This window comes from Nycticebus coucang, chromosome 10 (assembly GCF_027406575.1).
Source record: "Nycticebus coucang isolate mNycCou1 chromosome 10, mNycCou1.pri, whole genome shotgun sequence".
Taxonomy (NCBI): domain Eukaryota; kingdom Metazoa; phylum Chordata; class Mammalia; order Primates; family Lorisidae; genus Nycticebus; species Nycticebus coucang.
Genome location: NC_069789.1, coordinates 104,882,232 through 104,898,317, shown reverse-complemented (window position 1 = coordinate 104,898,317; position 16,086 = coordinate 104,882,232). Strand labels below are relative to the sequence as shown.

The following is a 16,086-nucleotide window of genomic DNA, read 5'->3' as shown; positions in this document are numbered from 1 at the left end:
ATCATAGCTCACAGCAACCCCAAACTCTTGGGCTTAAGAGATTCTCTTGCCTTAGACTCCTAAATAGATTAGCTGGGACTACAGGTGCCTGCCACAACACGTCTATTTTTTTGAAATGGGGTCTTGCTCTGGCTCAGGCTGGTCTCAAACCTGTGAGCTCAGGCAATCCACTTGTCTTGGCCTCCCAAGTGCTGGGATTACAGGCATGAGCCACCTCACCGAGCTCATAGCATCTCTCTTTAAATCAGGATTTGAAGGCACAAGTGAAGACAATGACAGACAAAGATGTGGGTGGGGCAAATACAGAAAACAATTGGTAAATCAGGCTGAAAGTAGGGCCAGAGAAGCAGAAATCACAGAAAGTGGTGCTGTCAGCTTGGGTGTCAGAGCACCTGGATTTGAACCTTTACCTTGGGCAAATTACTGTTTCTCTGTATCTGTTTTCTTACCGTAAAATGGGCTATTAAGGATTTGACTGCCTAACACATACTGTTAGCTATTATTCTGACACCTTATAATGGAAACGAAGGATAGCTGGGAGATGGGCACAGGGAACCATGAAGATCTTGTTTGGAATGTTTCTACACACTCTGTGTGGAGTATAATCAAAGTCTGACACAAAGAACTGAGGGGTTAGCCCCTCTTAAAGGTGTGTTCTCCAGGGAAGGGGGCTCTTTTTTTTTTTTTTTTCTAAGAGACAGAGTCTCACTTTATCACCTTCGGTAGAGTGCTGTGGCATTACAGCTCACAGAAATCTCCAACTCCTGGGCTTAGGCGATTCTCTTGTCTCAGCCTCCCGAGCAGCTGGGACCACAGGCGCCTGCCACAATGCCTGGCTGTATTTTTTGTTGTTGTTGTTGCATTTTGGCCGGGACCAGGATCAAACCTGCCACTCTTGGTATATGGGGCCGGCGCCCTACCTACTGAGCCACAGGTGCTGCCCTCCCTTTTGGTTTTCATGTTCATTATGACCCATCCATGATAAAAAGTCATCAGAAGGGACTTTCTGGGGGGAAAAAGGAGGCGGCAGAGGAAATATGGGATGGTGCTTCCACTTCCATTATCTTTGCTTCCCACCTCACCAAGCTCCCTAACCTATCTTGTATGTAACTGGCTGCTCAAGATTATGGAGCAGTAGCTGGGAGCAGTGAGTATGAAGCCTCCTGCCCAGTTTTATTGCTAAGAGGCTCTAAAGAGCCACCCAATTCACAACATATTAAAGCAGTATGAAAGAGATTTAATTAGCCGCTTGATGTTTAATTTCCTTTTTGATAACGTTTAAACTGGTTCCAAAGCCCCAGGTCTGCTCTCAGCCAATTTGGGAGGATGGAAAATCTTCCCCCACCTAAGCTCCCCTCCTCACACCCCCCAGCAGCTCCTCTAACAGCCTTGCTGGGATCCGGATATTGGCTCCTCTGGGGGTACCTCTGCTTTATGGGACCTGGAGGTAAATATTGACAAAGTTCACACAGGTCCAAGTCAGAGGAGAGTGAATGCACATAAACCTACCCTTGGAGGAATAGGAGGGAAGGGTGCAGCAATGGAGGAAGAAGGGAGGGCTGGGCACAGCAGAAGGCGTGGCATTCCTCTCCGATTAGAAAACAGGTTATTTTTTTAGTGAGAAGCTGGGTCCTGGCTCCCTGAAGCACAAAGCCAGAGAGCTTTGCAACTGCAGCAGAAGGGACAGAAGTTAAGACTGAGTTCCCAAATATGGGATTATGGAGAAGACAAAGGGCAGAATGATCAAAAATGGAAGAGGACCGGGCTGTCAGGAACCCAAAAAGAAATGCTTTGACACCATGTTTGGGGACTGAAGATGAGAGGGTTTTAGCAAAGGGAAGGCAGAAGGCACAGCAGTGCTGACAAAAAGGCAGTATTGCTCTACAGCAGCGGTTTTGGGGGTCGAATGACCCTTTCACAGGGGTCACCTAAATACATCCTGCATATCAGATATTTACATCATGATTTGTAACAGTAGCAAAATTACAGTTATGAAGTAGCAGGGAAAATAATTTTATGATTGGGGTCACCACAACATGAAGAACTGTTATTAAAGGGTCGCGGCATTAGGAAGGTTGAGAACCACTGCTCTAAAGAGAGCTGTAGGCTTCTCTACGCCCAGTGTGGGATCTGCCTCAGGCTTTGCAGTTTCTCTCCTGACTGGCACCCTTCACTGGGTGCACAAGGGTGTTGATAAAACCTACACTCCCCTTTCTTGGTGGACTTCCCATGCTGTCCCCACTCCGCCCTTAAAGCTTTGGGGTCCAGCTATTTCAGCTTACAGGGAGACAGCTGCCAAGCAGGGAGTCAGCGTATCTGAGATTCGAAACTCTGGTATTTTTAGGCAGAGTAGCCAAGAGGGGCACAGTGGAGGACTAAATTAGGAAGGCTGGCCCCTTCCTGGCCTGGCAACCTTTCTGCACTCTAGTTTCCCTGCTGTAAAATGGTAACAGTTGATTCCCATAATGGATGTGAAAGCACCTTGTAAAGGCCATATGGTGGTCAGGGTTACAGAGTGGAAGGTGCGGGCTGCTCCCCAAGCCGTGAGACTCCAATTCCTCTTTCCTGCTGAGGCTCTGCACCCCATTCTTCTCATCTTACCCACAAGCTCCAGCAAGGACTTACACATGTGCCTCCATTTTCATAACCCCAGATGCCCCCTCCTCCCTTCCCTCTCAGCCCTGAAGCTGGGTTATCAACCACGAACAGGAAGTAAAATCAAGCCAAGAACTGAAACCAGCTAACCCCTTACTGCCTCTCCAAGAGGGTGTCCTATGATGGTCACCCCAGGGCTCTGACATTACGGAGAACAGGGGCAGGGCCAGGGCTGCATCTGCAAACCGACAACAGGGACAGGAGGACAGGACTGCACCAAAAGGGGACAACAGGCTGTGTTGACTTCTGAGCACAGCATGCAAATAAGATGAAGACTGGAATCCCCAACAATGGAAACTAACCCAGTACCCCTTCACTTTTATCCTTGGATTTGTGAATTAAAAAAAAAGATGTGCAGCAGCTACTTTTGTTGGTGGCCTTCTCTTCAGTGAGGCAGGGACTGCCCTTTTGGAGAGGAAAGGGCCTTTGGGAGAAGGACGACAGTCACTGCCCTGCTCTCCCCTCACCATCACCCTTAGAACTGACAGACACTAGGAAAAGATAGCACCTTGTGGGGTTCTAGGTCTTTAATTTTCCCTGCTTGATCTTTTTTTGTTTTGTTTTTAAACAACCAAATTGGCAGAAAAATGGCTGGGGCTACTGGGCATGGGGTGGTCCATTGAGAAGTTCCCAAAATTCACACTGAGGTTTCAGGTCATGGTTGCTGAGGTGGAAGGCAAGGTTAGGGTTCCTAGAGATTTCCCAGACCATCCTAGAACATTTTCCCAATGGCTGGGAAAGAGGTCAGTCAGTATAGGTCCCCCACTGCTATAGATGAAGGGAGAAGTCATTTTCTCTCTCACCCCTCAACCTGCTCAGAGATGTGGAGATAGAAGGCTGCGATCTCTAATTACCTACAATCTTTTCTTAAAAATATAAAACACGTGCAATTGGCTTTGGTACAAAAAAGGAAAAAAAAAAAACACACACAAAACATTCTGGTCCCTGTGGAGTTTTTCCCCTTCATCCTAACAAACCACCATGATACCCACTTCTATCCTATCAATTCTAGGAAGCCAGGTTGTCTCTCTAGGGCTCCCATGTAGGATAGAAGGGAGGACAGTGGTAAGTGGTGGAGGGGAGAGGGCAGAGGGACATGGCCCCGCCCCAGCCCTCCTTCAAGGGCAGTGGAGCCTTATAGCTGCAGCCTCTCCTCTGAGATGGGGGTGCTAGGGAGGAGTGTAGGGCTAGAACCCGGCAGCTGGATGGTTAAGCCTGATATACCCCAGTAGTGTTAAAGGACAGGCCCCCTGATCCCTATGGCTTGGTTCCAATGTCCCTGGTCCTATAAATCCCTCCTCTCCCCCTGTAACTAATAAACAATAAATAAATAATTTTTCCTAAAGTATAGGGAAGAAGGCATGAGAAACTGGCATTTGTGGTGCAGCTTTTGGATGCCAGCCACCTGGGGGTATTGTGACCTAATTCCCCCAGCATTTTAAATGGCCCCAGGTATCCAAGGATCCCAAGAGCTGGCAAGGACAATCAGCAGTTCATTCAAATGTTCCCTCATCATTGGCAAATGGAGTCCCCAAGGTTTGCCCCCTCAGTAATGTTCTTCAGTGGGGCACAGGCACAGGGAGGGGCCCCCTTAGGTTTCGGAGGGTATAGGCTCCCCATCACGGCTCTCTGTCTCCTCCGGGATGTCCTGCATTCGGGTGAAATCTGAAGGGGACAGAGCAAAATAGTTAGTTAGCAGGGCCTCCTGTGAGGACTGCACCCTGCACTAATGCCTCTCTATCTATGGGTCAGGGGTTCGACAGGTTGTGAGTCCTGGGAGGAGGGGAAAACCAGTTGACAAAGTGACCAGGGCACTCTACCCAAGGTGACAGAGGGAGGCTCTGTCTTAAAAAAAAAACAAAACATAAGCACGTACCCACACGTAGGTACACACTGGATACACTTTGTAAGTACACAAAGATACAATCTGATTAATAAAATACAAAATACTGGCCTGGTGAGGTGGCTCTCACCTGTAATCCTAGCACTCTGAGAGGCTGAGGTGGGAGGATCCCTTGAGCTCAGGAGTTTGAGACCAGCCTGAGCAAGAATGAGACCCCATCTCCACTAAAAATAGAAAAAAAAACTAACTGGGCATTGTGACAGGTTCCTGTAGTCCCAGCTACTCAGAAGGGTGAGGCAAGAGGATCGCTTGAACCCAAGAGTTTGAGGTTGCTGTGAGCTATGACACCATGCCATTCTACCCAGAGTGACAGAGACTCTGTCTCAAAACAAACAAACAAACAAAAAAACCAACCAACTTTAAAGATTATAATATGAAATCACAGTAGCTTTTGATTACTATTTTCTGCATCCACTAGAACTCACAGGCCTTTCAAAAAAAAAAAACAATTTTTTTTTTTTTTTTTTTTTTTGGGAGATAAGAGTCTTACTTTGTTGCCCCTCAGTAAAGTGTCACACCTCATGGCAACTTCAAACTCTTGGACTCAAGCGATTTTCTTGCCTCAGCCTCCCAAGTAGCTAGGACTACAGGCACCCACCACAACGCCAAGCTATATGTTAGAGATGGGGTCTCGCTCTTGCTCAGGCTACTCTCAAACCTGTGAGTTCAGGCAAGCCACCAGCCTCGGCCTCTCAAGTGCTAGGATTATAGGTGTGAGCTACCACGCCTGGCCCCCAATTTTTTTACTTTAAAAGTCTATCTCTAGCTGGGCGTTGTGGTGGGAGCCTGTAATCCCAGCTGCTCGGAAGGCGGAGGCAGGAGAATCGCGGAAGCCCAAGAGCTAGAGGTTGCTGTGAGTCCTATGACATCATGGCACTCTACTGAAGGTGGTAAAGTGAGACTCTGTCTCTACAAAAAAAAAAAAAAATTCAAAAAAAAAAAAAAAGTCTATTTCTCACTAGGCACAGTGGCACACACCTACTGCCACAACTACATAAGAGGCTTAAGCCCTGGAGTTTGAGTCCAGTCTGGGGAACACAGTTATACCCTGTCTCTTACAACAAACTCTATGTTTGCTTTAAAAGACTGGGAATCACCCATCTGTTGGAGGAGAGGCTCCCACACACTTTGCTCCCTGGAGTCCTACCACCCACTCATCACCTAAAAAAACAGGAAGTCCTTTCTATGTCCCTCCCTAGATTTAACTGCAGGCTGCAGGGGTCAGTTGGGGCCCATTTGAAAGCCACAGCCAAAAGGCCTGTACTCAGGCCGCACTCTACCTCTAGTCCATGTCTCCGCCAGGGTCTCACCTCGAGGACTGTGGGGCGGAGACGGACGGCTGCTACCTTCCTCCTCGCTGCCAGTGTCAGGGTCACTGCTGTCTTGAAGCCGTTCCTCAGGGCTACCCAGGTCCTGCCTCTCCCGATCCTCAAAGGGTCGATGGCTGGAGCGAACAGTCACAGGCAGATCCAGGCGGTCAGGGCCTCGGCTGGGCTGTGGACAGCAGGCAGGAAAAGCAGGCCAGCTCTGCTTAGTGGAGGCAGTGGGTCCTGCTCCCCATCAAAGCTCAACCATGACTCTGCCTCAGTAAATCTATCACCAACTGATCTCTCTCAGCATCACCACCTGGGTTATTTTCCTTCAATACCTTCTGCTGTACCCATCTAAATTTTTTTTAGACAGAGTCTCACTCTGTTGCCCTCCGTAGAGTGGCCATAGACGCAACAGTTCACAGCAACTTCAAACTCTTGGGCTTAAGCTATTCTTTTGCCTCAGCCTCCCAAGTAGCTGGGACTACAGGCATCTGCCACAACACCCGGCTATTTTTCGGTTGCAGTTGTCATTGTTGATTTTAGCTGGCCTGGGCTGGGTTAGCCTAGGTGTATGTGACTGGCACCCTACTCACTGAACTACAGGTGCCGCCCTAAATTTCTTTCTTTTTTGAGACAGAGTCTCACTATGTTGCCCTCAGTAGGTAGAATGCCGTGATATCACAGCTCATAGCAACCTCAAACTCTTGGGCTTAAGCGATCCTTTTGCCTCAGCTTCCCAAGTAGCTGGGACTACAGGTGCCTGCCACATTGCCTGGCTATATATATATATATCGTTTTTTTTAGGTTGTAGTTGTCATTGCTGTTTGGCAGGCCCTGACTGGGTTTGAACCTGTCAGCTCTGGTGTATGTGGCTGACACACCAGTTGCTGAGCTACAGACGCCAAGTCCCTAAATTTCTTTTTAGTTCTCTAGCCAGGATCTTAAAACCCTTCAAGTCTGTTGCCTGATTTTGTCTGGGCTTAAATCCCCAATGCCTGATTTCTTTCAGATTCTATGACCCATATGTCCACCCCAGGTCAGTTAACAACTCCCAGCTGCCTCACCTGTGGTGGGTTGAAACTCAGGTACAGGGCATCGCCTGCAGGGAGGCTGCGCCGCCTTGGGTCCACAGGCCTGCGGGCCCAGGGGGCCTCGGCTGGGAGTGGCTCTGTCTGGCCCAGGGCAGCCAGTTGCCTGCGTGCCTCTTCAGCTTCCCGCTCCAGCACAGCCCGGGCCTGCTCGCTCTCCCGGAGGCGGGCTTCCAGGCTGCTGGCTTCAGTAGCCCGCTCCTCACCCAGCCGCCGGCAACGCCGCAGCTCCTCCTGCAGCAGCGCATGCTGCCGCTGCAGCAGGGCCAGCTCAGTGGCCTGCTTTTCAGGAGCCGTAGGCACAGCCCCAGATCTGCCAGCCTCTCCATCCCGGGAGTTAGCTCGGGACAACTTCTCCCTCCTTTCAGGGCCTTCAGGGAACCGGGCTTCCATCAAAGTGTCCTGTTGGGCCACAGCCGCCTGGGGGTGGACCACAGGTAAAGGGTGCATTAGAAACCCCTGTTTTTTTCTCCCCCCAGCCCAAGGCTAAAGTCATCAATCTTTGGTGAGCCTGGATTGTGGGAATATTTAGAAAGGCTGTCAGGATGGTCATGCCCCACCTAAATGGACATGTTTGGCCTGGCCTTTCTCTTCCCCATTCTAGCCCTTGCCCTACTGACCTGTAGGCCATGCAGAAGTCCATAGAGATTGACCAATCGCTGTAACGCCTCCTAAGGACAGAGGAGAGGGTGGAAACGGGGGCCAAGCTTAAGGATGTGAGAACTGCCCAGAAGTTGAGTAATTATGGGTATGGGGACAACGGTAACTGGAAAGACTGAAGTATAGACCCTCCGCCTTGCCACTCCAAGTTGGGTCAGAATTTCTCAGACTGAGAATACATTCCCTAAAGTTCCCATCTTACCTCCTGGGGAGATCTCAGCTGATTTCCATTTCGATCCTATAGAAATAGGCAAGGATGGAGAGTCAGCAGGTAGGCAAATCTCTGCTGCCTGCCCCAAACAGCTTTCTGTAGAGGATCTACTGGCCAACTGTCCCTTTCCCATCCTCTAGCCAAGTCTTGGAACCTTTTTTTTGTTTGTTTATTTTGTGACAGTCTCACTTTGTTGCTCTCAGTTGAGGGAGGTAGTGTCATAGCTCACAGCAACCTCAAACTCTTGGGCTCAAGGGATCCTCCTGCCTCAGCCTCCCAGGTAGCTCGGACTACAGGCGTCTGCCACAACACCTGGCTAGTTTTTAGAGACGGGGTTTCGCTCTAGCTTAGGCTGGTCTTAAACTCCTGAACTCAGGTATTTACTTGCCTCAGCCTCACAGAGTGCTAGGATTATAGGTGTGAGCCACCATGCCCAGCCTTCTTGGAACCTGTTCAGGACCCACCTTCTGGCTGGAGTCTGAGTCGGCTCTGCAAAGCTCAATGGAGCCATTGAAGGTTCTGGCCTCACCATCTGTTGATAAGGGGAAAAAGATGGGCTGGGCTCATTTTCCTGGAGCACTGACACCACTCGTTCCCTGGTACCAGCCCACTAGTTTTAGCTCTCCAGCCCACCTACTATTTTGGTTCCCTGCCCTGGCACTCACTGGCAGTGACCCCAGGACTCGTGTTACCACCGCTGTCTAGTTCCAAGGGCAAGGCTGGTTCTCGGGGCATCAAGAGCAATTCCACCCCAGGACCCACCAGTAGGTCTTTCAGGCTCTCCACTGTGAAGAAAGAGGAAGAGGTAAGGACAGGAGTGATGTAGGACCCACTGTGGGAACTCTATTTGCCCCCCATGCCAGGGACACTCAGGTTTCCAAATGTAGCTGTAGGGATTCACTCATGTGCCTGTGTAGCAGGCAAAAGGCATTAAAGACACTTGAGGGGAGAGCTGGGCACAATGGCAGGCACCTGTAGTCCTACTAGGGAGGCTAAGGTGGGAGGATCACCTGAGCCTAAGAGTTCAAGGCCAGCCTGGGCAACACAGTGAGACCCCTTCACATCCATCTCAAAAAAAAAAGGAAGTTCAAGGGGCAGCAAAATCACATGTAGCATAAGTGGTGTCAAACAGTAGCAAGAACCATGCTCCTCCCCTGCCTTTTCCAGGAACCAGCATGGAACAGGCGCTGGAGGTGTATATGGCCTCTGGGGTTGGTGTCATCCTTTTCTGTGTGGTCAGGTCTAGCCACATGTCCATGTTCTGTGATGCCCTCCCTGGGAGCTCCCTCACCCTCACGGATAGCATCCTGCAGCAGGCGCTCGCCACGAGGGGACTCAAGAGACTCTGAGCGGAAAAGGCCCCGGGGCAGGGTGGGCAGGGGCATCCCACTGCTGCCATCCTCTTCTGCCTGGAAATGAGTCATCTCAGCAAACAGCCCGACTTTCTCTTGCAGCAGTTCCACCAGTGCCTGGTCCTTCTGCCGCAGCTCCACTGTGGATAAAGACAGGTGAGCATGTTGAGTGGCGCCTGTAGCTCAAGGAGTAGGGCGCTGGTCCCATATACCGGAGGTGGCAGGTTCAAACCCAGCCCCGGCCAAAAAAAAAAGACAGGTGAGCATGTGGAGGGCCTGAGACCCAGAAAAGCCAATGGAGGGGCAGTCCTGCTGTAGAGGGGGAGGGCTGAGGAGAGTGGCAGGACTTAATTCTGGTTTATTTGCATATATTAAAAAGAAAATAACCTTTTCAGGGGTAAAAATAACACATGTACTTTTGCTTTTAAAACAAAAGTAAAAAGGCCGGATGTGGTGGCTCATGCCTGTAATCCTAGCACTCTGGATAGCCAAGATGGGTGGATTGCTTGAGCTCAGGAGTTTGAGACCAGTCTGAGCAAGAGAGAGACTTCATCTCTTAAAAATAGATGGGTGTTGGGGCGGCGCCTGTGGCTCAGTGAGTAGGGCGCTGGCCCCATATGCCGAGGGTGGCAGGTTCAAACCCGGCCCCGGCCAAACTGCAACAAAAAATAGCCGGGCGTTGTGGCGGGCAACTGTAGTCTCATCTACTCAGGAGGCTGAGGCAAGAGAATCGCGTAAGCCCGAGAGTTAGAGGTTGCTGTGAGCCGTGTGACGCCATGGCACTCTACCGGAGGGCAGTACAGTGAGACTCTGTCTCTACAAAAAAAAAAATAATAAATAGGTGGTGTTGTGGCGGGCACCCGTAGTCCCAGCTACTTGGGAGGCTGAGACCAGAGGTTGCTGTGAGCTGTGATACCACAGCACTTTACTGAGGGCCACAAAGTGAGACTCTGTGTCAAAGAAAAATAAATAAAACAAAAGTAAAAAAGATTCATGACGGGGGTTGTAAGCTGTCCACCAGTGTTCATTCTCCCATCTTCCTTTAATCAGACAATGCACACAGGCTTCACCTGGGTGGTGGCTGCCCAGGTAAATGACAACTTTTTCCAGCCTAACTTGCAGTTAGATATTGTCACATGACTAAAATCTGGCCAATGAATGTGAGCGTCTTCCAGACCTGCCCTTTAAACAAATGAGTGTAGGTGGCTCAGCACCTGTATCAGTGGCTAGGGTGCCAAGACACATACACCACAGCTGGCGGGTTTGAACCCAGCCTAGGCCTGCCAAAAGACAATGACAACGACAACAATAACAACAAAAATAGCAGGCGTTATGGTGGGCGCCTGTAGTCCCAGCTACTTGGGAGGCTGAGGCAAGAGAATCACTTAAGCCCAAGAGTTTGAGGTTGCTGTGAGCTGTGATGCCACAGCACTCTACCGAGGGTGAGATAATGAGACACTGTCTTAAAAAAAAAAAAAGGAAAAAGAAACGAGTGTAAATTCTCTTTATCCCTCTGTGCCTCCCCAAGAGATGGCATGCACATGTGACAATGGGTGTTCGAGTAGCTACTTTGGACCTGGACATAGAAGCTTCCCATTGAAGATGGCAGAACTGCAGTTCCGAACTTCCCACTTTGGATTATTATATAAAAAGCAATAATTTTCTATCTTTTTGTTGTTGTTATTGTAGTTGTCATTGTTGTTTTAGCTGCCCCGGGCTAGGTTTGAACCCGCCAACCTCGGGGTATGTGGCTGGCACCATAACTACTGTGCTGTGGGTGCCAAGCTGATTTTTCTTTTATTTTTGGAGACAGAGCCTCAAGCTGTCCTCCTGGGTAGAGTGCTGTGGCAACCTCCAACTCCTGGGCCCAAGCGAGTCTCCTGCCTCTGACTCCCAAGTAGCTGGGACCACAGGCGCCCGCCACAACGCCTGGCTATCTTTTGGTTGCAGCCATCATTGTTGTTTGGCCAACAGGACTGGATTCGAACCTGCCAGCTCAGGTGTATGTGGCTGGTGCCTTAGCCACTTGAGCCACAGGCACCGAGCCAATTTTCTACGTTTTTAAGCAATTTATTTTTATTGGTCTTTTTTTATAGCAGTTAAATCCTAGCCTAAATAATACAAGGCCTTGTAGTGAAAACAAGTTACTCTTCTCACCTTGTTTTCTATATTATTTTTATACAAATAGGAGCATACACTTTACAGTATTTTGTTTTCTTTTTTTCTTGCAGACAGGGTCTTGTTCTGTTGCCCAGGCTAGAGTGCCATGGTGTCATCATAGCCCCCAGCAACCTCACACTCCTGGGCTTAAGCAATCCTCCTGCCTCGGCCTCCCAAGTAGCTGGGACTATAGGCAAATGCCACCACAACTAGCTTTTTTTTTGAGACAGAGTCTCACTATGTTGCCCTCCATAGAGTGCTGTAGCATCACAGCTCAAGGCAACTTCAAACTCTTGGGCTTAAGAGATTGTCTTGCCTCAGCCTCCCAAGTAGCTGGGACTACAGGCACACACCACAACGCCTGGCTATTTTTTGTTGCAGTTGTCATTTCTGTTTAGCTGGCCCCAGCCAGGTTCAAACCTACATGGCTGGCACCGTAACCACTGGCCTACAGGTGCCAAGCCTCACAATAAGCTATTTTTTTTCCTGTTTTGGGTAGAGAAGAGGGTCTCCCTCTTGTTCAGCTTGGTCTTGAGCTCCTGACCACAAATGATCCTCCTGCTTCAGCCTTTCAGAGTGCTGGGATTACAAGCATGAGCCACCGTGACTGGCCTAATAAACCCCACTTTTTTATTTAATAGATTTTGATTATGGATCCTACAGCCATCTCATATTTTTAATAGTTGCGTAGTATTCGAAAGTGTGGACATAACATAAATTATTTAACAAGCTCCCCATAGACCGTCTTACTCTTGATTCGCCGCAGGTAAGCCTCATCCTCTGTCTCAATCAGGGGGAAGTCTTCCCTGGATGGGCACCTGGAGGGGTTAGGAGACAGAAGCTGGGTTATAGTCTAGTAATGAGCCCGCATTCCTTCCCAATGTTTCCTGTGTGCCCCTCTTCTGGTAAGATTCCCTGGCCTTGGGCGGCGCCTGTGGCTCAGCGGGTAGGGCGCCGGTCCCATAAGCCGGAGGTGGCGGGTTTAAACCCAGCCCTGGCCAAATTAAAAAAAAAAAAGATTCCCTGGCCTCACAGCAGAGCTCCTTTCACTCTTTTTTTTTTTTTTTTTGGCCGGGGCTGGGCTTGAACCCGCCACCTCCGGCATATGGGACCGGCGCCCTACACGTTGAGCCACAGGCGCCGCCCTTTTTTTTTTTTTTTTTTTTTTTTGCTCCTTTCACTCTTGACCCTCTCCTTTTCTTCTGAATGTGCTGGTATGTATCTCTCCAAAGATGGCTTGAAAAGGCAGCACGATGGCCAGGCACAGTGGCTCACACTTATAACCCTAGCACTCTAGCAGGCCAAGGTGGGTAGATTGCTTGAGCTCATGAGTTTGAGAGTAGCCTGAGCAAAATCGAGACCCTGTCTCTATTAAAAATAAAAAAACTGGGGCGGCGCCTGTGGCTCAGTCGGTAAGGCGCCAGCCCCATATACCAAGGGTGGCGGGTTCAAACCCGGCCCCGGCTGAACTGCAAACCAAAAAAAAATAGCTGGGCGTTGTGGCGGGCGCCTGTAGTCCCAGCTACTCGGGAGGCTGAGGCAAGAGAATCGCTTAAGCCCAGGAGTTGGAGGTTGCTGTGAGCTGTGTGATGCCACGGCACTCTACCGAGGGTGATAAAGTGAGACTCTGTCTCTACAAAAAAAAAAATAAATAAAAAAACTGAGGCAAAGGCTTAGCGCCTATAGCTCAGAGGCTAGGGCTCCAGCCACATACACTGGGGCTGGTGGATTTGAACCCAGCCGGTGCCTGCTAAACAACAATGACAAATACAAGAAAAAAATAGCCAGGCATTGTGGCGGGTGCCTTTAGTCCCAGCTACTTGGGAGGTTGAGGCAACAGAATCACTTAAGCCCAAGAGTTTGAGGTTGCTGTCAGCTGTAATGCCATGGCACTCTACCAAGAGGGACATAGTCAGACTGTCTCAAAAAATAAATAAATAAATACATAAAATAAAATAACTGAGGCAAGAGGACGGTTTTAGCCCAAGAATTAGAGGTTGCTATTAGCTATAACACCACGGCACTCTACCCAGGGTGACAGCTTGAGATTCTGTCTCAAAAAAAGGAAAATAAAAAAAGATAAGGCAACACAGTGCAGAGGGTCAGTACAGGCTTTGGCATCAAGCACACTGGGTTCGAATCCTGGCTCTATTTACCAGGGGTAACCTCTATCTTTCATCAATGAGAAATGAGGGTGGTATCTTCCTTACAGGTTTTTTGTTAAGATTAAATGAGATGGGCTCAGTGCCCGTTAGGGCACCAGCGATGTATACCAAGGCTGGTGGGTTCGAACCCAGCTCAGGCCTGCTAAGCAATGACAATTGCAACAACAACAACAAATAGCCGGGTGTTGTGGCAGGCGCCTGTAGTGCCAGTTACTTGGAAGGCTAAGGCAAGAGAATCATGTAAGCCCAGGAGTTAGAGGTTGCTATGAGCTGTGATGCCATGGCACTACCCTAAGTGACAAAGTGAGAGTCCGTCTCAAAAAAAAAAAAAAAAAGATTAAATGAAATGTTACAGTGCTCATGAACATGAGAGAAGCTCAATAAATTATATTAATGTTATTAATTATAATTAATATTAATAATTATAATTTATACAATTACAAATATTAATACTTTTTTTTTTTTGTAGAGACAGAGTCTCACTTTATGGCCCTCGGTAGAGTGCCATGGCGTCACACAGCTCACAGCAACCTCCAACTCCTGGGCTTAAGCAATTCTCTTGCCTCAGCCTCCCGAGTAGCTGGGATTATAGGCACCCGCCACAACACCCAGCTATTTTTTGGTTGCAGTTCAGCCGGGGCCGGGTTTGAACCCACCACCCTCGGTATATGGGGCCGGCGCCTTACCGACTGAGCCACAGGCGCCGCCCAATACTTCTTGTTCTTTCGAGACAGTGTCTTACTATGTCATTCTGGGTAGAGTGCCATGGCGTCATAGCTCACAGCAACCTCAAACCCCTAGGCTGAAGAGATCCTCCTGCCTTAACCTCCCAAGGTGGGACTACAGGTGCCACCACCATATCCAGCTAGTTTTTCTATTTTTAGTAGAGACAGGATCTTGCTCTTGCTCAGGCTAATCTTGAACTCCTGAGCTCAAGGAATCTTTCTGCCTCGGCCTCCCAGAGTGCTAGGATTACAAGCGAAAGCCACTGAGCCTGGCCAATAATACTATTAATAAGGAGTATTATTAATACATTACTATTAATAATATTATAATATTACTATAGTTACATTACTATAGTTACATTACTATTAATAATATTATAATATTACTATAGTAATAGTAATAGTAATAGGCAATAGTAATAGTAATAGTAATATTATAATATTACTATTAATAATATTATTAATATTATTAATAGTAATGGCTCGGCGCCTGTAGCTTGGTGGCTAGGGCACCAGCCACATACACCGGAGCTGGTGGTTTGAATCCAGCCTGGTCCTGCCAAACAACAATGACAACTATAACAAAAAAAATAGCGGGGCGTTGTGGCAGGCGCCTATAGTCCCAGCTACTTGAGACACTGAGGCAAGATAATCGCTTAAGCCCAAGAGTATGAGGTTGCTGTGAGCCATGACTCCACGGCACTCTACCCAAGGTGACATAGTGAGACTCTGTCACAAAAAAACAAAAGAATTTACTATGGATCTAGTGTCAGTGGGACAAGTATTTTGAATTGTTTTCTTAGAATAGACAATTTCATACTTTTGTATGTACTTCTGAAAAACTTGTTCAAAAGTCCAAATTGCAGAAATAAAAAAAGCCCAGAGGAGAATAATCTATCCTCTGAAAGGCAAAAAATTTTTTAAAAATCCCAGAGTACATTTTTAGGCATTATCTTTAAGAATGAATTTAAAGGGCGGCGCTTGTGGCTCAGTGGTTAGGACGCCGGCCCCATATGCCGTGGGTGGCGGGTTCAAACCCAGCCCGGCAGAACTGCAAACAAAAAAATAGCCAGGCGTTGTGGCAAGTGCCTGTGGTCCCAGCTACTTGGGAGGCTGAGTTAGGAGAATCGCCTAAGCTCAGGATTTGGAGGTTGCTGTGAGCAGTTTGAGGCCATGGCACTCTACCAGGGGCAACAAGGTGAGACTCTGTCTCTGCGGGAAAAAATAAATAAATAAATAAATAAATAAAATAATGAATTTAAAACATTTACCTGTAGGGTGGCGCCTGTAGCTCAAAGGGGTAGGGCACCGGCCCCATATGCCAGAGGTGGCAGGTTCAAACCCAGCCCCGGCCAAAAATTGCAAAAATAAATAAATTAATTAAAAAAATAAAAATTTACCTGTGCTTTACTTGCCATTTTTCACCACAATTAGACACTTAGTTGATGGCCTCAAAAATCTAATGTATGTCCAAGAGAAGCTGAAGGTCTGCAGCCTTAGCACACTGCTTTCCTTCTTGCTTCCATTATGTTACATTTATGAGGCTTGTTCCTCATCTCTTCTATCGATGCTTTCATTGTCCTCTTTTTCATTCATTTTTAGGAAATACAGGTCAAATCCAATCCAACCCAAGTAACAGCCCTCTGTCTACTGACCAGGATGTTAATATAACTGAAACTACACTGTTGGCTAGGTATGTCTCCAGGTGACAGATCAAAGTATGCCTTTGCTTGTCAGCTCTTGGTGCATTTAAGAGGTAGCTGAAGTTGATAGTATATGAAATTCAATTTTTTTTTTAAATATAACTTTATGGAACATAAGAAACATAGGTGACATTTCCTGTCTTGGGCCATC

At 48.2% G+C, this 16,086-nt stretch overlaps 1 protein-coding gene across 8 annotated transcripts in view; it reads right to left on the bottom strand.

Moving 5' to 3' along the window:
* Nucleotides 1-407: 407 nt before the first annotated feature.
* Nucleotides 408-16,086, bottom strand: part of ARHGEF2 (Rho/Rac guanine nucleotide exchange factor 2) — a 77,813-nt gene continuing 62,134 nt past the window's right edge. For 3 of the 8 annotated variants that reach the window (XM_053604598.1, XM_053604597.1, XM_053604599.1), the window contains exons 14-22: nucleotides 12,093-12,160; nucleotides 9,122-9,322; nucleotides 8,496-8,615; nucleotides 8,295-8,362; nucleotides 7,822-7,857; nucleotides 7,580-7,630; nucleotides 6,936-7,379; nucleotides 5,839-6,052; nucleotides 409-4,320 (exon numbers count right to left, since the gene is read on the bottom strand). In XM_053604598.1, coding sequence (XP_053460573.1) covers nucleotides 4,247-4,320; nucleotides 5,839-6,052; nucleotides 6,936-7,379; nucleotides 7,580-7,630; nucleotides 7,822-7,857; nucleotides 8,295-8,362; nucleotides 8,496-8,615; nucleotides 9,122-9,322; nucleotides 12,093-12,160 — 1,276 coding nt within the window. In that variant the 3' untranslated portion in view covers nucleotides 409-4,246. Of the gene's footprint in view, nucleotides 4,321-5,838; nucleotides 6,053-6,935; nucleotides 7,380-7,579; nucleotides 7,631-7,821; nucleotides 7,858-8,294; nucleotides 8,363-8,495; nucleotides 8,616-9,121; nucleotides 9,323-12,092; nucleotides 12,161-16,086 lie in introns of all 8 variants that reach the window. The other 5 variants (XM_053604593.1, XM_053604595.1, XM_053604594.1 and 2 more) reach the window with 3 other exon arrangements.